The following is a 23,802-nucleotide window of genomic DNA, read 5'->3' as shown; positions in this document are numbered from 1 at the left end:
TTTTTAGTTTATTAAGTTACTGGCAGTGATGTGGCACATTAAAAATAATCTTAAGTGCCTCAAAATTCTATAGCATGTATTTCCTACAGAACAAATGACCCATGTAATTTTCACAAAATACATACTCAGTGTTGATATATATATTCCACTTGGCAGAATAAGCAATAGTGCTTTATTTTTAAGCACATATACTGTATGTTACTAATAGTCAGTTTTCATGTCAACTAACAGAAAGAGCTTTTTAGCTGATGCTGGCCAACTAAAGTTTTTGTTTCTGCTCTGGTGACGGGATTTTTGCCTTTGTTTGGATGTGGTCTCTCCGCTCTAAGCAAACAAGCAGGCCAGGTCTTTCACCAGCTGCCTTTCACCATTTGGCCTCTGTTTGGGAAAGAATAATAGAGCTAATGGATGGAATGGACAACAATAGAGAACAATTCTATGTTAAAGTTTGTTTATTTGATGTGTATTCATACCTCTTAAAATATGTCCCCAAATCATTTTACGGCACCTGCTCCATTCTTCTAAATTGGCAGACCCTCGCTTTATTTACCCATTGCAGCCTCCCTGAACCATTATCTTCATTATTATTATTAGCCCATCGATGTTGTTTTTGAAAATTTGAAATTAAAAGATAAATGAATCTTTGATTTAAAAAGATAAACGAATGGTTGTTTGATAACGTGTTAACAAACAAACAAACAAACAAACAAACAAACAAACAAACAAACATTAAGATAAGATGTAAAGTTTTAATAAACGCATGGCTCTTTGTAGCAGTACGTAAAATACGTACCGGGGCACATCACTGCATTTAAACCGGTTTTACAACGTCATCACGTTCCAAGTAATTCTTGTGTTGCGCCCTGACTCTAATCTCTTAGTAAACTGCTGCCTTCAGGTACGGTGGGGAAAAAAAGAGACATTACGACGAAAGACATTAAAAAAGAAAGAAAGTAAGTAAGAATTTAGAGGTGGAAATTTACATTAATGTTTTAACTGTAATGGTGTGAGAGTGGAAGCTATATATCAAAAACTGCTGTTCAAAATGACTGTTCCAATGCATGTTTTAAGTCATTTTTTCCATTTTCCACTTAGATGCCATGCACGTTTGTCTTCAAAGCACTTTGACCAAATATTAAACAAACACCTTGAAACTATATATCCCTGTCAGTCATGGACAGATTACGACACAACAGGGCCCTATACAAAGACACGTAAAAGCCCCTGCACCCATCTTACACAGGAGCAAAACTCTCAGACCGAAAGAAACGAAAAATAACCACAAGCCATGCAGCCCTGTCGTTTGTGGTCATTTTGAATCTCTTCGTGCTCGTTTTGTGTCTCTTTCTGGGATGTTTTACAGGTGAAACCCAGGGAAACCCTGACCCCTGGGTTACGCCCCTGGTTAGTATACCTGTTCAGTCTCAGTGGATGGATTTTGCACACATGCGTGCTATATCCTTACTCTCCTTTCTAAGGTGTCCTTTAAGCAAACACCATCCACAAATGAAGACTATGAGATGTAGTTGAAAGCTCCAGAAAAATTGACAGTTTTTCTTTTTAGTAGAAATAAATAGGAAATGCATGGTTGTTTTACCATCTGACATCTATGAGCACTGTGTGCCACTTTTTACATGCTAGTTGAAGTCTAGTTAAAATCTGGCTGAATCACTCTGGTTGTCTGCACACTTTTTTTTAATAACGTGGAAAACACTTTATGTTGTTGTTTGTTTTAAGGATTTTACGAGGAGACATTGAAGGTAGCAAGTCAAACACACGCACACACTCAGGAGCACACACGCCTCCTCCTTCCTCGCCTGAAGCTCCGCTATCTTTAGCTCTGCCACGGATTACAGTGCGCATTGTGTGGACAGACGGCGCCCTGGTGCTACCTGTTCGGCTTATCGCAGTGTGTACGTCGCGCTGAAGCTCTCTCGCGTAAAACCAAATAAAGATACATATATAAAGCAAAAGCAATGGGGGAATGACAACAGCCTCCGCCCCCTTCTCCGGTTCTCTGTCCCCGAGAAGACCCCGAGGATGCTGCTGCTCTCATGCCCGCGGAGCGGACGCCAGCGCCGGGCCTCGCTCCTGCTGCTTGCCGCTGTCCTGCTCTGTGTCGTCTCTGTCAGTTCTAGTCTCCCAGGTAAATGCAAACACACACACACTAGCACAGAGCCAGCACTACACAAACCAATTATCCTCTATAGCGTAAGCTCATTTTCAGATATCCCGGGATTGTCTGTCTCATCAATAACCGTTACCGGAGCATCTTTAACAACTGGTGACAAACAGAAAGACGTGGGGCTTTTTTAAAATCTCAAGAAAACAGCGTTTAGAGGTGTTTTTATTTTCTTGAACAGGTTAAACAAGTAAACAGGCCTGTTGCCTTGAAGTGAGTGAGAAGAGGGAAAGACTGGTGGGAAAAAAATTCCCTTCCTTGTTAGTGCGTTTCCTCGTATTGACTGCCTCAAAAAAACTCACAGGTTTCTTATTTTGTTAATATTACACTAATCTAGCCCTTCTTATTATTTGTTCATTGATCTAATCTTGTTCTGCTAAATGATGATTAACCAGTATCTAATAAATCAGAAAAATGCTGTCATGGTGAAGCAGTACTGTTTTTTAAATATTACCATGGACTCTCTGCCCATGGTAATATTTAAAAAACAGTACTGCTTGAATATTTAATCCAGGGGTGTCCAAACTGTTCCACAAAGGGCTGTGTGGCTGCAGGTTTTTGTTCCAACCAAGCAGCAGCACACCAGACTTAACTCATTTAATCAACTGATCTCAGTCTTCAGACAGTTGATTGGTCAAACTGTGTGCTCTTCATTGGTTGGAACAAAAACCTGCAGCCACATGATCCTTTGTGGAACAATTTGGACACCCTTGATTTAATCTGAGCCACAGCCACACAATTCAGAAAAAAGGAATAGAGCAAGCAAATGTTGATACTTTTTATATAAATATTTAAGCTGTAACCAAACAAAACATTTATGAAAACAGGAAATTATTCCTTTATATTTTCTCAATAGAGCTGGAAATTGGTCCTAGCCTGTTTCTGTGAATGTGTGTGTGATGGGTCTCTTCACAGTGATAGTAGCTGCTGATGTTTGCAGGGGAGATAATCTGTGTCCCAGCTTTTAACACAGAAACCCTGTGGGAGAACCAACAGCTGGACTATTACATGTAATCTTTAGCCTTTATCTGACAGAGAGAGAGAGAGAGAGACAGACACACACACACACACACACACACACACACACACACACACACACACACACACACACACACACACACACACACACATACTCGCTGCACTCAAACTGAACATTTACTGCTTTGGCCTGGACACAGATTATTGTGAATTTCATAGATGTTGATGTATATATATTTTTTTACACTAAAACAAATAGCCATCCACGCAGTCATCTAGCAGTTCACTCCATCCCTCTAAAGCCTATATGTGAAATCAAAAGGTTCATTTTTGCTCATACACAACAAAGAGAGGAGAGAGGTGGTGACGCGGTGTCCACTGGTTTTTCCCCAGTTGGGTGAATTTGAAAAGTCCAGTGATTTTCCACTTTAATTCACACAAACCTCACACCTCACAAATCAAACTTCTACCAGTGCAAACGTCATTATTTCCTCTTTCAAGTGGTTAGAAGACTAGATGATTTTGTTGACACAGAAAAGGCAGCCTGTAATGTGTCTCTTTGTTTTACATGCTCAGAAAAAAATAGTATGTTTGGCCTCATCAGCAGTCATAGCATTTTGCTTGTGTGATGGAGGTTGTGATGCCTCTTGCATCTGAAAGTAGCTTTACCATAACGGCGTGTGACAGTATGTCAGTATGTGGGCTATTGTTTGTGTGTGTTGTGTTGAAATCGCAAGATGAGGCTAAATAACACTTTTTTTCACTCCACTGTGAAATAAGTATTTACAGCACCTTGCATAATGTAGCTGAAATCCACGCCACCGCATTTTAAGTTACTTCATTAAAGATCATTAAATATATTGGAGGCGTCAAGAGAGCCTCAAAAAGCACATCCAGTATTGCAGTGAGTCAGCTTTCAGGGTGATTTTGCTGGAGTGTGACAACAGCATGAAGTGCATAGCAATCAGGTGCTTGATTCAGCAAACGTCAACACATCATCATGTGTAAATATGCCAGAAAGCTTTCACAGAACATTGGGTACTTGGGATGGAAGTAATCCAAAATCTCCATAAACCCAATTAATTACATAAACTATGTCTTGTCTGCTGGCCAAGAAACAGAATTAATTACCTTAGCATGCAGGATTTGTTGTATAATTCAGGTTCAGTGGGGGATTTTGAATTAGCATCAGAAAAGTCACTTTTTACACAAGAAAAATTTATTTACATGCTTCTCTAGTTTTAGCCTTTTTTCTTTGTAGAAACATCACCCTCACCTCTGAATATTCTAATTTGGCCTGATTATTGTTGTGCTGCCATGTCTAAATGCCAGGTTTGTCACTCACCAAACCCACATAGAATTGGTGTGATTATTATTCAGAGAGCTTCTACCTTCGAGCCTTTTCTTCCACCAGGATTAAACTTTAACGATTCATATCTTCAGCGTCACACCGTCACCTCTTTCACACGCACTTACACAGCTACTGGCCTCAGTGTTTTTCAATCAGCTTTTTTTTTTGCCCTGCTGCAAAATTAGTCATCTGTGTTGTCGTGGGGATTGAGAACAGTGAAAATTTAGTTGGAACATCACATGCACAGTGCCAAGGGACATACACACCACTGAGTCGATGACTGGGTTCACACAGATTTTTATCCTCATATGACTGGAGATGAAGTCTGCTTTACATTATATTAGTATACAATTAAAAGACTGGGTGTGGGTCAGATGGCTTTGGGTTCAAGAATAAACTTGGCCTTTAAACTCATGAGAGCTGACAGATTGAAGCAGGTTTGAACTATGCTCAGTCCAGGTGTGTCAATAATGATACCGCTTCTAAATTGATGGAAAATCACTGAATCTCTGCAGGGTGGAGAATAGTGGATGACCTGCAGTGTTATGTTCAGACTTCAGGAAACACAAGAAGCAACAATCAGGCTGGAATGAGGAACAAGGCAGTGATTTAACAAAAGATGTAAAAGGGATTGTCTTTCCGAAAGTGTAAGGAGAGAGTGATAATGGAGGTTACTTTAGTCCAACTTGCTGTGGACAGTGACACAAATCATCATCAGTGATACTGGCCAGAATGAGTATACTGTGCATGTCCACATACACACATAGCTTCAATTTTTTTTACCTTAAGTTTGACATGTATGTGCCCTCAGTGCTTCCAGGAAGTAATTTAGAAAATGCAGTTTAAAGCTAACAAGTGCTCTGGTTTAAAATGGACGTGTGGTATTGCCTTTGTGGTCTTTCAGGGGATTTGACAACCTGTGTTTCACCAGTGAGAGAAAGAGAAAATTACCACCCAGTTATATTGTGGTAACCATCATACTGAAAGTACGCAACAGCCAGGAGAGACGTATTGATGTTATTGATTTTGCCCTCTTGTGGTCTTTGTTGGAGGTCTGAAAATAGGGTAATCACCCAAGACTTTGCTGTGGTGCCTTCTTCAAACCACTGCTCTCTCTCTCTCTCTCTCTCTCTCTCTCTCTCTCTCTCTCTCTCTCTCTCTCTCTCTCTCTCTCTCTCTCTCTCTATCTTTCTTGCCCCAGTCTTTGGCTTCTTCATTTGAAAGCGTAATCTTGGCAATCAGACCTCTCTTGGAAATGAGGGGACCACAATTAATCAACTTACAGATCGCTTACAGACATCTGATCAAACCAGAGTCAGCACAGTTTCAGCTGGAATGAACACTCCTTCAGTTCTAGTCCTACCCTCAATCTTACCCTCAGTCTTTCCTCTCCTATCCTACAGTTGTGTCTTTAATTGAGCTCAGTTTGTGGTGAAAAGTGGCAAATCAAAAAAACAGCCAATTTAATGTGTCAGCTGTTTTGCATGCACAGGTTTGCATTTGTGTGTAGCCACATCCTTGCCAAGAACGGCAGCATTTGTGTTACCTGATGTAATTAGCACCAGTGACACTTCTTCCTCAGTGCTCGTACCGAGAAGTATATCTGAAATTTAGCAAAACATTTTAAGATAACAGTGAGCCATAGTAGTCCAATCAGTTTGGCTAAATACCAGTAGTTTATACTGTTTATTCCAGTTAAAGAAATACTCTGTAACTGAATCTGCTCTCAGAAAACTTAATGTTTGCACCACAGACTGTTCTCACTGACTCAGCCAAAGGCCAACAGACATGATGATCATGAAAAAGAAAATGAAAAAAGACCAAATCAAAAAAACTTTTATTTGCCACCTACGTGTTGCCATTCTATAAATCACTTTAACCTTTGTTCTGTTTGCTGCGGGGTGTTGCTGCTCTGCTCCACTCTAATTATTATGACACAGTAATTATCCCCTGTGTAATGGGTTAGACTCGCCATTGTCTGACATGACAGAAGTTACTGCAACAGAAAAGACAAATGACACACGCAGGGAGAGATAAGGGAGAACAGACATGACAGTACCATGAGGGTAGAAGCACAAAGACTTGTTCCCCTTCGTTCTTTCTCAAACTTACATTCTGCTGAGGGAGAAATTCTTTGACATTTTTTTACCCACTTCCTTTTCACCTTTACTCACAGAACCACTAGTATATTTCCTGCCCCAGCATTACAGTGTGTCTGTGTGTGTCTGTGCATGTGTTAAACAGGTGCAAAGTCATGCCCCATTTTCCACCAACTGTGGCAAAAAAAAAGTACATGTAGGTTTCACTGCGTGTGATTAGGGTGAGAACTGTAACACATGTGTTACCTGAATCTGATGAGGTACACAGTTTCCAAGGTATTAGTTATCTAATTTAGAGTCATGGCTTTCTGATGCAGGTTTCTGAGAATTTAATTAATCTAGGTTTGATTCGGTTTCTGCTATGTTTTTACAGACAAAGTAAGTTGACAGAGCAATTTTCTGTTTTTCTTAACTGACTTTGAAACCTATGCCTTGCTTCCTTTTGTCGGTGCATAGCCCTGTACGAAATCCTATCAGAAGTGGTTTTAATGCCTTAACTACGCAAAGTTTCCATTAAGTCTTTATTGGAAAGCTTCAAAAAACAATCAAAATCATTTCCACTGAGATGATAAATGGCCAGAGGGCAAAATGGAAAGCTACCACTGACTTAACAGTCCACAGTAAAGCAGTAAAATCTCCTACAATGGCAAATTCATACTGTCTCATGGCTTACACACGATATCATCATATCGCCTAATCCTAATTCCCAGTGTTTGTCAGCCGATGCCAATGAAAACAAAGCATTAGAAACAGGCTGCTAGGCATTTGTTTGATTTTGTCATTTGGGAGTGAGACATGGTGGATGAACAGGAGCATAGCAGCATGGTTACACAAAAAGCCACACAGATGTACACAAACACACAGGGACACATACACGCACTTTATCCATGTGGAAATGAACACTAGTTACATGTAAGTGAAGAGCGCTCAGCAGAGCTCTTTAATGTTTCCACTTGATTTGGAGTGTTTGGCTTACTTCCTGTCTGCTACCAGAGAGTCAGGAAACGCACACAATGTCAGTGTGTGACCCTCCTGGCCGACCCATTTCCGACTTCCTCCCTCACATGCACACATGTGCATGCACAGTTACAGACTTGGTGACTGTATCTGTAGAACAGCTTTAAGGAGCACAAGTTAACGACATGAAAGTGTGTGCTTGCTTACGGGTTTGTAAGCGTGTGTGTGTGTGTGCATGTGTGTGTCTGTGAGTGTAGGTGTTTACCAGGCTGTGTGAGAATGCCTCTGTTTGCCTCTCAGTTCTTCTTGGCATAGCTGCTGCTGAGCACATAGCCTGGCAACAGCAGCAGCAGATGGTTAGGAAAGTCATTTTTCACTTGTTCCAAGGACTACTCTCTGAGTCCCTGAATTACATAATGTTTTTTCACACCTCCGTTGCTTTCACAGATACCAAACAACCTCATATATTGCAGCACTTGGTGTGTGTGTGTTTTTGTTCTTTTTCTTCTGTCGCCATCCCCCTGCCTGTTTCTTCCTCTGTATATCTCTTCCTCCTTCCTGTCTCCTTGATTGAGCTGTCTAATTAGCGATAGCACTGTGTGGGAGGCATGTTGATGCAAGGCCACCTCCTATGGCGACTTCACATTCACTTCTGTGGCTCCTTTGTTATGCTGCTACATAGATTTGAGCTGCTTTGTCGTATGATTATCATGTCGAGTAAGTTTGGTAAAAAATAATACAGATTAAGTCTACTGTCCTTTTCACTACAGGGATATTACTGCAGTGTAATTATAAGAAAAAAGGTTTTCATGACAACAGCTGGTGAACAGGAATGCATGCAGTTTTTATTCAACTGCAGCTCTTATCTGATTTTCGCACTCGCTTTGCTTTTTCGCACCATCTTTTTCTCACCGATGCCCTGCCTCACACTTTCATAACAAAGCTCCCATACAGTGAGTTTGTGTTTGGGTGTGTGTTTGTGTATGTATGGCCGCTTGTGTGTGAGGAGAATAATAATCTGCATTGATGTGACTGCAATAGGTTCCACCACATTAACTTCCCATGTGATGAATAACAGATGAAGTGCTGACCGGAGGTGTTGAGATTCTAGCTGCGTTATTATAATTAAGAGTGCAGTGCAGATATTTTAGAAAATAGAACACCCTGCTGTTTCCCTTTCATAACAGGGATTAAATGCCTCTTGTGTCTTGGCCAGTGATTAATTTATGTGGCAGGAATGGCAAAGTAATATTGCATGTCTTTTTTGTGCATGATGATATTTAGTGGTTGGGACCAATACTATTAATGATTCACCAATGCAAAGAAACTCTTTTGCAATGCATTTTTTGCACAGCAGTGCATTAAACTGAATGCTAACATTAGTATGTTCAAAATGTCAATGCTAACATGCTGATACTAACCAGGTATATATATTGCATATATATAATTATATTTAGATATTTCACTTTGGTCCAAAGTGGTGAACTGACCTATTGACATGGCCATCCTACAGCTGTGCCATTAGCATGGCTAAAAATATATATTTTCAAGTTAGTTTTTCCTTTTTTAGTTCTATATGCTGTGATGTATTTCTAATAGCCATCATATTGTGTGTTACCCTGTGATTCTCAACCCTAATAACATGCACACATACAAAACACACAGGCACTTATCTGACAAATGTATTCCAAATCAGCTAGTCTTTGCAATGAGGTAAGGTCAAGGATTTTGAGACGTGAATGGGTTGTTTGATCTCCGACACGAGTGCAGTCATCTGCAGCTGACCTGTGTCTAAACAGCCCTTTATCCTCAAGCAGCTACCGGATGAAAGAGTCATAAAAAAAATAGGCGATGGAATGATTGGATAACAGGACTCATGGCAGAGGCGAGGAGAAAGAGAGAGGATAGATAGGGAGACGGAGCTAATTAAAGGAGGACGTGCAGAGGTTTTTATAAAGGGCAGCAGACATGATGTCTTGGCAGCATGTTTTAGAAGACACCATCAGGGTCCTGTGTCCTGAGCCTTAGCTTGGTGTTATTTATTATTATAGGTTATCACCCTGCCCCTGACTAAGATGATTTACTAATGTTATTGCTCACCCCACCACCATGCAGAATCCAACATTAAATCAAAATAAAATCAATAAAACATAGATAGATATCAGAATAAACCAGAGTCTGCAGTTATGGCTGTGTGGCAGTAAGAATGGGAGCTACTAGGTAGGTGGTTGAGGGCTAAAGGGACAGGTAGCTGACAGTTATAAAATAAAAAATAAAAATACCCACACTGATTCAGACACATGTTGAAAGTGAGTGAATCAGTGTTTTTTTGCATGAAGTCTTTTAATGTCTCACGGCAGGCACATGCACACAGACACGTGCTCAAGAATTAACTCCAGTGAAGTGACCTAAACTGGACACAGCATAAGAAATTCCACAAGGACAGAACAAGCTATTTCTAGTTTCTACTTTTTTTTTCTCTCTCTAAGGTCATAAGGTTGATGGGAATCAATAAGAACATGTGAAAAGATCAGACAAAGGTTTGATATCTGGAGGGTAATGAGAAGGAAGGCACGTGGCAGGTAAAAATAGAAGCCACGACAACTGAGGGAGGAAACCGAGATAACATGATTAAGAAAGAGACCAATCTCGATGTAACCAGGAATGAGGAGTGCTCGGCACGTTACCCTCGCAGGGACGTTGAATAACGTGGTAACGGGGCTGAGCAGGTGAGGCATCAATTAAACTTAGAGGTGACTGCAGCAGAGAGAGACAGAGCGTGACTATGAAGAAGAAGCATCAAACACACTCAGGGAGTTGTCCATGTGCATGTTAGTTTTGTGGCACTAAGTAAAACTTTTGCTTTTCTGCCCATAGATACAACAGTGAATAAACCATTTGCTTTCAGTCACAGATGTTTCACAAAAATTAGAGGTGCTCGTGATGTCCCATTGCCAACCAGCCTCTCCCTCTTTCTGTATCTTTGACTCAAACAGAAAGAAAAACAAAGCTTCTCAGATTACGTGTCACTCTGTCACTCGCTCCCTGAGGCATCAGACCAGTTGGTGACGTAAGATGTTGACGTTTGTCCATCTCCCTGTGGTGTAACTGGTGTAGATTGATCAAACTGTTTGTGTTTGTGCGATGTGTATGTCCAAATATCTGTTTTGCTGTGGTCTGTGGTGTTTGGACACCACTGGTGTTGTTTTTGTTTTTTTTACTTTTAGTTATTTTTTGGGTATTTAGTATTTCTTCTAGTAAAAGTGGGACAACAGTTTAGAACAGGTGTATTTTATTTTTAATCTTTTTTTTGATTAACTAACTGAAAATGGGGCTCATGTACAAAAAATCCCATGAACTCAAACAACAGCAATCTCAATGTATGTGTTATGTAAGTCCACATAAGTTATGAGGAAAATTAAGAGATACACACAATACAACAATGTCTCAAAGATGCAGTACCAATCTGGTGTTTTATTTTAAGGAGTCTTACAAATAAACTAGTTTTAAATTTGACTTTCTACAGTTTGTTGTAAATTTTAAATTGCAAAAGTAGGAATAAAAATATATTGATGGGTGGATGATACGCATGCATATGTATGTGTGTGTGTACGGTTACGGAAAGCAAGTGACAGTCGTCTGCCCCTCCTCTAGCTGCTCTTCATTTAACACTTCTTCTCTGCACATGTTCTCCTTCAAGAACTCACATCTTTCCTGATATTACGGGCTTGGTTGCCATGGAGGTCATTGAGATTTGTCCTACAGCGACCTCCTGTCGTGTGTAATTCTCCCCCTTTGTGTAGCAATGGGAAAAAAATCAAGAAAGGAAGAGTGATGACTGCAGTGCGATGCAGAACACTAAAATGAAGGTTTTCACTGTGACCTGTTTAATACAGCAAGACTGATCATTCAGAGACATTTTATCTCTGAACAGCTAAAATGGCTACAGCAATTCCATGACCCACCAAGCAAAGCTCAAATCATCATAAATACTGGATTCATCCACTCTCTTCCCGCCTTTCATCACCTCCTGCCTGTCATCACCCACTGTGCTGTTCAGCTTTAGCTGGCCTGCTGTGCCTCACCCCTTGACTCATGATCCACATTGATAGCCCAGCACTCTACCTGCCCTCTGCTACCAAACAAACCTGCTGAGGTTATTTGACCCACTTCTTCCTTTGTGATGTCTCAAGTGTTGAATGTGGGTGGGTGTGTGTCTATGTGTATATTTATATACTTTGGGCTCTTGTTTTCTGTTAAACTGGCAGTAATCAGGTCAAAGGATTATCTAACCTGATTGGGGGCAGTTCAGTGAGAGAGCAGCTGTTGATCACTCTTTACCTTGGTTTAACCTGACATATATTGCCAAACAGGTGGGGCTCACTGCACTGCAAAATGCATGAAATGATTCAAAACATACTTTTCTTACTGTCAAAACAGTCTTGTCCTATCTGGAAAACCTTGCCTATATGGAGGACTTGTTAACGTTACAGTAAAAACTAAAAAAAAACAAACAAACATTTTCAAAAACCTAGTGAAGCTGTGATGTAACTCTGTTCCAGGACAGACATTTTATTTCTGAATGGAGCTGAAGAGCTGGCCTCTAATGAGTGTCGGTTATAAAGTTGAAGCATCTCCTCTCTCGTCGACTTCATTCCACACAAAGACTGTTATTTAACTGTCTCATTAAAAGCACAATTTCTTTTTCACAGCCGTGTGGTTAGGATACTAACGAAACTATTGTTGTCACTCTCTGTCTCCCTCATCCAGCTGGCTTTAAATGTCCTCGCCGTATAGACTGTGCCAAAGAGGGACGCCACTTCTGCAAGCCTGGCTCCTCCCACTGTGGCCCCTGTTTGTCCCCATTGCAGGAGAACGAAGAAGGACGCTGTGTGGACAGGCGGAGGCAACATCAGCATGGTATGAAGAAAAAAATGAATTTGCACACACTCAAATGACTCTGCGTTCACTATTCACACATATATTTTGACTTCTCTCTTTCTTTTATCTTTCATATCGGTGAATTTAGAGAGCAGTTGTTGCTCTTTTTTTTTTTTCTTCGTCCGATATCACAGTAATTTTAGATATAGATAATTTAGATATCTTTGGGTTTTGGACTGTGAGTCGGACAAAACAAAGAATTGAAGATCCCACTTGGTGCATTCCAATGGGCTTTTTTTCTCTGTTTTCTGACATTCCTACTAACAAAACATTTAAGAAAGAGAATATTTATTGCTAACACATATTGGTACATGATTGAGCTTGACAAGAGCAAATTGAAGGCTAATGAATTAACAGGCTATACTTATTCTGATTACACCCTCAGTTCCAGTCAATCAACCAGCAGGAGGTTTAAATGACAGCTGAAACAACTGCTTTTCTCTGGTTATAATTTAATCATTAGAGTGCATGTAAACGTACTGACTGTCTGATTCGCTGTCATTCTTTCTCTGTTCTCATTCTTACATCTTCACTCCTCATTCATTCTTTGTCACAGCCTCTTTTCTCTTAGTTGATGTCTGTATCCTGTTGCCCACATATCTCTTCCTCTCCACCTCTTTCTCTCAATTGCTTATTGATCCTGTGTTTTCCTTCTCCTCCTCTATCAGTCTTAGCTTGATGTCTTTATTCCCTCTCCCTTTCAATATCTTGTTTTGCTTTCTCTCTCTCTCTCTCTCTCTTTTGTCTAGTTTTCTTCTCTCTACGTCCTTGCTGTGCCTCCTTCTCTCACATCCATATCTCTTAACATACATGGTGCAGTCTGATCCTCTGTGTTTTTTAATCCGCCCCTGTCCCTGCTGTGTCTGCACACACACACACATACATACACATGCACCGCCCCCACACACTGCCGGCTTTAATCACTTAGATGTCATGCATCTCCCTCCCTCCCTCTCTTGCCCTTCATCTCCATCACTGAATCTCATGCTATTCAATGAAAGAGCCAAGCTGCGAAAATAAATCTTGTCTTTCTGATTTCCGTGGCATGGCATCGCACTGCTGGCACGCCCTCCATGTTTCAAGACAGCGCTCCAGCGGTTAGAGAGAAAAATCACACATTTATATTTGAGTGCACTGGCTTGCTTCTGCACAAATGTGTGTGGGTATTTATGTCTATTGGTGGGCACGTGTGTGCTCTCTGCAGGATTAATAATTTAGATGGGTCTGCGGCAGGAGAGGATACAGTACAAACTCGGCTCAAATTATTGGCGGCAGCACCAGAGAGAGAAGTAAACATGGGAGGGAGAAGAGTGTGAGGATGTATCGGCGAGAAAGGTCACCGTTTTTATGCAGTAAATCTTCTTATGGGCCTGATCAGTTTTTTGTATTTGGAGTTTGGATTGTATTTGTATCTCTGTGCATTTTCCATATGAAGACTGTGTGTGTGTGTGTATATGTGTGTTGTTGTGAATCCAGCACATCATAGGCCTCGGCTAAGCTCCCTAAAGTGGTTACATAAACCCCGTAGAGACCACAGAACACGGTGATCTGCATGGGAGACTGACTCTGTCTCTTTTCACACTGATATACACACATCCATATACATGCAAAGTGTTGAAATGAACTGACGAAATTAATCCGATTTCACTCCCATAAATATACCATACTTGGTTTGTTTGGTTAGTCAGGGGCAGGGCACATCTCTTAATGCATCAGAACACAATGAAGAGCTAAGGTCCAGCTGCTGCCTCAGTAAGTTTGGCAGCATCACTAACCGCAAATTACACCTCTGGAGTCACCCTGTTGTCACTTCAGTCAAAACCTAGTGATTGTGTTTTCAGGACTAAACCTCAGATTGTCTAAAATTTTAGTTTTGCTTGTTAAAGCGTGAAAGATACACATTTAAAAACTGAAATTCTGGATATACTCAAGCTTATAACTAAACCTTTGTTTTGTCAGCAAGCCCAGTTTCCTTTAGATAATGTACCCAGTTTTTCCAATTTCATTTTCAACTTCCAGTCTTAGAAAACCACGTCAGCATCATTAAGCTGATTCACTGGCTCTGCAGCAAAGTTGACTGTTCAGCCTTTTCCTGATATTGTAAAAAAAAAAATACAATAATAATCAAATCAGTTTTTCAAAGTTACATTTTTTGAGAGACTTGGCAGCTTTAGATGCTGAGTTATTCTGTGCCTCAAAAAGAGAACCTTAATTCAGCTTAGCAGCCCAGATTTCTTGGACATGGTGTGCTGTATATATACATGAGTGGCAGGATGTACTTTTGTCCCTTAGAATAAAAGAGACTGAAGAGCAGTCGAGTTGATCCCAGATACTGCAGTGATCCTCGTCTTACACCTCCCAGGATTTTACCTTGTCACTCTCCTCATGCTTTGCTTTTTCTGGCTGCCTGCTGCGATTCACATCAAATTCAAATTCCTGGAAGTAGTGTGTGAGGCTACTATAGCTACTCCTATAAAGATGCTTTACCCCCAACTACCAGGCCATGACTCAGTGTCCACACAGCCTCTGCTGGCTGCTCAGTTGCTTTATTTACCAATTAGTCATTAGTGTTTTGGTTGATCACAATATCTTTTTGTCAATTGGCCTTTTTTATGGTCTTGTACATTACACACACACATATATATATATATATATATATATATATATATGTTTTAATGATTGTCACATCTCTGGCATCACATTGATATTAATGAATATACTTTGGTCTTTAATAACCACAAGATTAGTGGTCCAGTGGGCATCCTGTGTGGATGACCTGCAGGGTTCAAGTCAAGATTATTAGACCTCTGTCTAAACAGCTGCATTTATCCACAGAAATACTGGATTTTCACATTATTTTTTTAGCAAAATTGATCATCAGAGAAATTGTGGGACTACAGTGTTGCTCTACTAAATAATTATGAGTGGCAAGGCTATTGTTTAGCTCTCTCTTCCCTGTAATATCATGGTTCTTATCCTCACGACGGGTGGTATTAACTTCCCATTGCAGTCACTGCAGTCATGCCGCATATTTCACAGTAATGTAAACTAGTACTCCGCGTCTTAATTTCCTCTCATTATCATCTTGTAATTTGGTTTCCTGTAAGTCGCAGGAATTCAAGGATGTTTGTATTTGTACAGTGTCAGTGGAGTCAGTGGAGTCTAAAGTGTCTAATATTTCACATACTCAGTCCAGGGAGGATGAGAGTGCTGGCAGCACTTTTTATTGCAAGTAGGACCTGCTTCTGTTTGACATAGAGGTGTGCACTGCCATTGGTAAACATACAGTATGCCTTGAAGCCATGTCCTTTGTTCGGAAGAGGCACAAACACGGTGTGAATGGTATTCACTCTTTACTGCATATGCAGTTAAATCGTCTGTGTGCTAAAGGCAGAACTGTCTCCATGTAGCTCTGGGTTTTATCTGGACTGTCTCTTTCTGTCCTCCTCTAACTCTTGCTCTCTTCCTCTTCCCCTTATATTGCTATATTGCACACTGCGTGCCCTCTTTTGTGTATGCAGTTTGATATATTTTTACAGGATCTAATATCCAACAACAAAAGGACTCTCTGACAGCTGTTTTTTTGTTGTTTTGTTCCAACATCTAACATGAACAAATATCCTGCAGCAATTTGCAACACTGGTAGCATGAGATTAGATCACTAAACTGATGGACAGCCAAACAACAATTTTAGTTCACTAATAAGGAAATAAACGTTGTGCTACACCCTTTCAATAACAGAATGAATCGCTAACCAGGCATACTTCATTTAACCGCTTGAAATGAAGGATAACGGTGCTGTTTTGCGCAAGTTACACTAATTTATATACGGATTTGTGGTTGTTGATGTTAATCCCAGCATTTATACAACTTCTGCTATTACACTTTGTAAAACTGATCAGTCAAATAGCTTCACAGCGTAACATTTATTATTCACTGTTATTCACAATTTTACACTTGTAAACAGTCACACATTGTAACAGTATGTTTAATTTTTAATAATGTGTTTTTATATTAAATTTAATATGTATATAACTACAAGTTTAAATACTCTAATAATGTCCTTGCCATATTTCAGCACACTTATTTTCCTCTTAAATATTAATCTTTATCGATATTATTGATATTCATGTTTGTATAATTTTATCATTGTCACTTGATTTTGGTCACATTTCCTTTTGTATGCACTTGATACTGGCAAGATGCATTTATTTTTAAACAATGACAAAGGCAGGTGGGACTGTTTATTGGAGGTTAGAGCATTGCTTGTCAGATTTCCCATATTGACTCAAAGCTGTGCTTTCAGCTGTTACCAACTTTTTATAGCAGGTGGGAGGGTGACTCACGGCCAAAAAGAGTACTCAGACTTACTGACTTTAGATTTCATCTGCAAAATTACAGTTTAACTGTGCGCCAGCCTCACATATGAAAACAGGCTAGCTAATAAAGTAGTTCTGAGTCTCACATGAATGAAAATTATCTAAAACTGACAGGCCCCTTTGTGCATTTGCTTATCTGTCATGTCAGTCCAGAGAAGTGATTTCAGAGAATTAGAGAATGAACTATCAGTCACGCTGATCTTGTCTCTGTGTTATCTCTCTGCCTTCTATGGTATATTCGCCATATATTAAATTACCCACTAGAGGGCAGCAGGACACACTGAGTATAATTTAATAATCTATGAATAGGAGTGAGGACGTGGTCTCAGTGAGGGGACTGCATTAAAAAACTGAACATGGGACATATAAACTAGGTTTAGTGGTTTGCAAACAGGGAAGTATTTTGTTTTAGCATGATCAGTTGATTGACAGAATATCAGTCATACAATAGATCGATCATTAAAGTAGTTCATGTGGTAAGAGCTTAAAACTTCTCAATTGCTAGATTTTATTTTATTTGTCTTTCTCTTCCTCAGTTAAATTGTTATTGTTAGTCAATTATTTGGGCTCTGTTAACTTTTGGTGGACATTTGACAATTTATAGACTAAACAAAATAAATGTATTATCAACAGATAACACCGTAATTCAAATAATTATAGTTGAAGTCCTATTTTATGACTTAATGCCATATGAAATGACCATAGACTGATTTACAAGATGTAGATATAAGGTATAAGATCTAATGATCTCCTTGTCTTTGCCATATTTCAGGTATTATTGCCTGGTTCATCAAAAACTAATTAAAACATATACACAAAGGAGAAATAAGATAAAATAAGGAGAGGGGGGCAGGAAGGTAGTGTGTGTGTTCCTGCCTGTGGTTTTGGGGGGAGGAGGAAATGTGAATGGTTTTTAAGTGGGAAAAGAGAGCAGCACAGATGCGTGTGACCCACAGTCCCTGTTGAGCTGTTTAGTGTTTGTTTGTTGTACCCAACTGCCCCCTGGGTGCCTCTCAAGAGGTTATGGGTCATTATCAAGCCAGTGACAAAACTCTCTTACACAAGAAGAGGTGTGCGTGCTTAGTCAGTGTGTGACAAACTACACACATACACACAATTGACACTTTTTTAGGTGAATTGCAAACGTTGGCCTACTTGGGCTGGGCTTTCCCTACAAATAAAGAAAGAAAGAAAGAAATTCTCTTCTCATCCATTTTCATCTATTTCCCTGCAGATTTTAAATCATTCCACACTTTACAAATACCACCAATAAACCTCTCATCCATTTTTTTTGAGTCTCCTCTAAAATTTAAACCTGTATCACCACACACTCCTGGAGAGCACGGTTGGAGCTCTCAGCCACCTGCAAAGTACAGATGGTGCATCCCGCCTCCACAGACACCTGCTATGGAGTGCACTAAATGGCCATTAGTGGAGGGGGTTAAGAAAAAAAACAAAGCAGGCAGTGAAAGTTCTGGCATGTCATATCATACACATTAGCTCAGCCAGATGGCCAGCCTTCTGGAGTGAAAGTGACACTGTAATCATTAAAAGTGGTGTAGGTGGTCGTAATAATTTGTAATAACACATTTGTTTAGATTTACTGGCATCTGGCATTTTTTTTTGTTAGTTTTTTTTCAGATTGGTTTTTAATATCAATGTCATACAAATAAACTCTGCATGTACTGGCCCAGAATGCTGAATAGATGAGATGATGCTCTTAGGTATGATCTAATAAAAGAGCTTTTCATCTCAGACACCTTAAGCTGTTCCTGTTTCTTCTATTCTCAGCTACTTCTCTCATGACTTCCTGCCTCACCAGCCTCAAGTGCAAAGGCCTATAATTTGATATTTGATATATTGCAGGGTAACTTTATAGAGGGAAACAACACTTTGATCACCTCCATTAGCAGTGAGCTATGGGCTCTATTGTGAGCGTAGCAACTCAAGCCCAGTGAGGCAAAGGTTTGGCTGATTGCTCCTGCCCCCTGCTGTGCTTCCTCCCCCGGCCACACACACACTATCGGCCCTGGTCGCCCTGGAGACTGCAGCAGTACTGCAGGAATGTGGCTCACTGTCTGGCCTTAAGGGCTGTTAACAGCAGTTTAGTATTGTCTCCTTTTTTTTTACCAGTCCACAAACAAATAAGACACAGGCACACTCCCTGTCTATCACTTTAGAGGCAAGGCCCTGAAAAAGACATGTAAAGGTTGGGAACAGAGCTGTATACATGCCTAAACCATGTGCATGCGCTCTCCGTCTCTCCCTCCACACACAATAATAGTCATGCTACACCTACAGTTATGAAACTGGAGCAGACGCAGGACTGGTGGCAAATCTGCAACTGTTTGAAATTTCTCATTTACATTTTAGATTTACAGTTTATATTGCGGCTAAATATTTGTTAATATGACAACCTAGGTTGTAGGTATTTTACCCTGGTAACTGTGTTTGTAGTTTATAGGAAGCTGCTGTCAGATTGGCATGTTATGTGTATGAAGGTGTTTTGTTTATTACAAGAAACCTTTAGTGTCACTGTAAGTGTTATATCCTGTTATACATACTGGATTTCATGTTGCATTTATGTTCAAATTCTAATTTGATTCAGTGAAACTTTGAATCTCCTTTTGTCTTTTACAGTGACATTCTACCCTGACCTGGATGAAGAGATCGATTACCTTCAGTCTGTCATTGAAAAACAGGAAGTGTCAGAGATTAAACCCCCGAAAAAACTGTCCAAACAGCACAGTAAGAACACTAAGAGTAATCTTAAGACAAAAATAAAATAGCAAGAAACACATCACTTCCTGTTTTGAGTTAAGAGGTGTGTGTTTCACTTCAAGTCTCAAGACTGTTTTCTTGGATCGAAAGATTTTTTTTCTTTATAGAGAGTCTAAAATTCTCCTGACATGTTTTGATAATTTGATTTTGTCCATCAGAAATTGTGTTTTTTTCCCCTCATGGTATCCTTTATTTATGCCCTTAATGTCTCTCATTCTGTCACTCTCTCAGCTGCCGTCACCTCCCAGACAGCAGTTAATAAAAGCAAGACAGATGCCTCCAAACGCAAACAGAAAAGCCAGGCTCATCCCTCATCTGAAACCCTGCATGCCTTCACTACAGGCCCTGGCTCTACAGTGTCTACCCTCTCTAAAACACAGACCCCAAGGCCCAGGACCACTGGAGTTGAGGGCCGAGCAGGTCCTATTGTAGTCCCAGCACCCAGGAATGACAAAATTATCATCAGTGAGTATGACTTTATGCCCGCAACACAGTGACACAGGAAAATTTAAGAGACTAGAAGGCTTTACTATACCCAGAAAAGAAAAAACTTGATGGTAGGGAATTCAATCTGCTGGTCCATGATACTGATATAAACAGATCATGGACACAAATTCAATCCAGTTACATGAAAATTTGGATCATTTTGTTAGCTTCATTTCTTGTGAGACGGTTCATTGTCCACTGCCTGCTGCACGTTCGCCAGCAAGATTTCATTGCTTATTTTTTCTTATTGTCCCAACAGAACAGTAAATTCTTATCACCCCAATATTTTTAATACTTTTATGTTGCATGTTGTTTTACACTCATTATTATCTCCTTAACATTGTTTGTTCCCCTTTCCTTTCTTTTGTATCAACGTGCAGTTATTATCTCTATCTGTGTCGCGGTGGGCACTATGGCAGTGATCCTGGCAACTGTCTGTTTCATCAAGTAAGTCTGAGCACACAAAGCCATGAGTGGTGCAAGAGTAAGCTAAATTTTTGTTGACAATACACAACACCAGTCTTCATTTGTGTAAGGGATTTTAATTGTATGGTAAGCCACACTAAGTCAATAAATTAATGCTATAAAGTTAATAAAAACAACAAAAACTGCAGTCATATTTAGTTAGACTTAACAAAAAGGTCAGAGTAATAGTATTAGTATTGCAGTAGACAAATTAATGATGCCCCCCACAGGTTGCAGAAAGAATCGCGTCTGGCTCAGAAGGTTGACTACCCTGCTTTTGGAAGTGCAGGAGCATCTGCTGCCGCAGCCACTGGTACCTCGGTAAATGCACAGCTCCTTCTACACCAATCAATTATTGTTAGAGCTTGCTTAAGTTTTTCATTTCTCACTTCTCCTGCAGTAACCACAAGATGTTCAACTGTGCACTGCACTGTGCACCGAGACTTCTGTTTTCCAATGTGTCATTCACACTTCCTTCTTCAATTTCGCCCTCAGATGGGAGATAAGACTCTGGCCCAGAGTGCTCAGATGTATCACTATCAACATCAGAAACAACAGATGCTCTCAATGGGAAAGTACGTTTTTCTTCACCATCTCTGCTACTCCCCCCTTTCCCCTTTTCCTTCATCTCATGCCTTGATGCAGACTTAAAATTTTCAACCACATCCTCTGACCTTGTTACCTCTCTATATTAGCTCAAATGTCTTTTGTTTTTCTTCTTCTTCAGTCACAAGCCAGAGCAGAAAGTCCTTGATACAGAGATCACATCTGATGAAGAAGAAGTAGGAGGAGACTTTACAGTATACGAGTGCCCCGGCCTTGCACCGGTAGACACATAAACACACACATTTAAATGCACAAAACTAATAATTTCTGATGTTTTGCTTCATGACTGAGAATCCATTTTTCCTTCCTTGACAGACTGGAGAGATGGAAGTGAAGAACCCTTTGTTTGATGACTCGACTGTACATTATCAGGGGAATCACAAGTGAATGCTGAACACTTTATGCACACACACACACACACACACACATAGGCATACAAGCCATTTCTCTGTAAGACACTTGATCCTTGCAGAGGATGTGGTTATAAAATTATTTTCTTGTAGGCCCTTTACTATAGCTGTCCCAGGTTGGCTTTTAATACTACAATTATACGTTAGGTTCCCTTTTAATTTATTTCTGTCACTGTTTTGGAGCAATCCTGTCTTTTAACATTTGGTTTTCAGACTCCCCCTTGATTTTTGTCCTTATAGATGTTTTTGTCCTGTTTTCATGTTAATGCCTGAGTTAGTACTTTCTCCTCACGTACCCTTGTTATTTTCCTTAATTTCTGCAGCTATTTCCAAAGAATGGGATACAATTGCAGACACATGTACAACACAGACACACACACACACACACACACACAAAAATACATGAGTTGAAAAACAGGTGCCCTCCCTCGCACTTTGTCATGCATAGCTAGTGGCTAAAACACATTCCTAAGAGATACCCAGGAAATATTTAAAATCAGATTTCTGTTATAACTCTGTAAAAACTCCCTAATACAACACAAGGTTAAACATTGGAAATGTTACCAGTGGTGTTGCTAATTTTATGTCTTGTCATATAAGCTGCACATAAAGATTTTAAGATTATAGAATATAAATATATATATACATATATATATGAAAATGAAGTACTTGATGATGTCTGTTTGCATGGTTTGACTGTACTGTGTTTGCGTCATGGCGATGCTTTGATGAGTTATTCTGCCTCCTGTATGTATGCATCCTGTTGATGGAGGAGGAATGTACAGTAAAAGTGACTTCTTAGCACTTGAATGAAAATTTGGAGACTAACTATACTGATGGATGTTTAGGTGGTGAATATCACTATCATGTATTGTCCCTCTTTCCTCTCTGTCCTCCTGTCGGTCCCAAGTTAACCTCGTGCTGCAAAATGTACATACAAAGAGTGAAAGTGTTCACCTTTTATAGATATTTGTACATGCAGACCAAGGAAATAAAACTTTTTACCACATGAAAAGGATTTTGCTCTTGCCTTTTTCTTTTGTGGTTGTTTTATTTTACTTTTTTGTACATTTATTGCCTTTATTAATTAGTGATTGTGGAGAAATGACAGGAAATAAGGGAGAGGGATACAGAAAAGGTCCCTGACCAGATTCATTAGGGAAGTTGCAGTTCAGGGGTTCTCCATAACAATGCAGTACAGCTATTATTTACATCAACATTAAAAATCAAGTTACAATAAAGCAACAAACAAAAGTGAAACTTAGAAAAAGGGAGAGAAATGGATTTTCTTTGTCAAGACTTCTTTTAGGACATTAAATGGATGCATAAAAGGGTGATTATATCTGCTCTGTCATTGTCAGGGACAGTCAGTGTAAACGTCATATAGCATTATATAAAATATGTGATGCTATCTGACAGTTTCAAGAAAGAGATTTTTTTTTCACCCTTAAACGGGAAACATGGGGAACTTTATGCTAAAAAGGTTGACACTGTCAAAAAGGACAGACTCACACCACCTTCAATCAGTGGTACAAACCTCTGCTACACTACCTTACACTAGAGAAGAAACCCTTACAACAGATTTTTTGACAAAAAGAAAGAACCTGTGATGCCTTTATATTTAGCTTTGCTGAATCAGCAAGACAAGTTGCAACGCTGTATGCACTTCCTCTGTGATGAACTTTGCTATCACACATAACCTTTTCACCTTGCAGTGTGACACATCTGGTGCTGCCTCTCCTGACCTTCTATGTGGTTTTGGGTGCATGTGTTTTTTTACCATCAGGACACAAATGGCTACACCCAGAAAGTGTGTGTGTGTGTGTTGGGGGTTAGGGACAGAGAGAAGGCTTGCATGTACCTCTGTGTGGGATTTGTATATGGTTATATGTCTGTGTGTGTTGGGGAGGGGTTAGGTCAGTCTCCTGTCCCCATTGAGCCACATGCCAAGGGCCATTAAAGCCCTTTGTGCCAATGCACAGTGGAAGGAAGGCAGTCATTGGTCCTCTGATGAAAACCTGAGTGGGTGGAGGGTCTGTGAAGGTGGGTGTCAAAGGCAGGGCCGTTAGGAAGAAAATCAAAAAGCCATCAGACTTGTTTGTGGGAGACGATTGTGCTGCTCAACAGGAGGGGCGGTATCTAGATTCCAGTGTTGTTACTTTATCAA

At 40.0% G+C, this 23,802-nt stretch overlaps 1 protein-coding gene across 1 annotated transcript; it reads left to right on the top strand.

Annotated features, from left to right (window-relative positions):
* Positions 1-1,832: 1,832 nt before the first annotated feature.
* On the top strand, positions 1,833-22,614 carry npdc1a (neural proliferation, differentiation and control, 1a). The gene is made up of 9 exons (XM_041059356.1): positions 1,833-2,146; positions 12,338-12,487; positions 19,528-19,635; positions 19,900-20,133; positions 20,535-20,601; positions 20,850-20,940; positions 21,115-21,194; positions 21,347-21,446; positions 21,541-22,614. Exons 1-9 carry the CDS (start codon positions 2,041-2,043, stop codon positions 21,610-21,612), a joined length of 1,008 nt encoding a protein of 335 aa, XP_040915290.1. The 5' UTR covers positions 1,833-2,040; the 3' UTR covers positions 21,613-22,614.
* The last annotated feature ends 1,188 nt before the right edge of the window (positions 22,615-23,802 follow it).

The sequence above is a fragment of the Toxotes jaculatrix genome, chromosome 16 (genome assembly GCF_017976425.1).
Source record: "Toxotes jaculatrix isolate fToxJac2 chromosome 16, fToxJac2.pri, whole genome shotgun sequence".
Lineage (NCBI taxonomy): Eukaryota > Metazoa > Chordata > Actinopteri > Toxotidae > Toxotes > Toxotes jaculatrix.
Note: the sequence above shows the minus strand (reverse complement) of the source record. Positions and strands in the feature narration are given on the sequence as shown.

What these genes read in the sequence shown, in the direction of transcription:
- npdc1a (XM_041059356.1), top strand. Translation starts at nt 2,041, where the DNA reads ATGCTGCTGCTCTCATGCCCGCGGAGCGGACGCCAGCGCCGGGCCTCG. An exon ending in AAAACTGTCCAAACAGCACA is followed by an intron (nt 19,636 to 19,899) that starts GTAAGAACACTA and finishes TCACTCTCTCAG; the next exon opens with CTGCCGTCACCTCCCAGACA. An exon ending in GAATGACAAAATTATCATCA is followed by an intron (nt 20,134 to 20,534) that starts GTGAGTATGACT and finishes ATCAACGTGCAG; the next exon opens with TTATTATCTCTATCTGTGTC.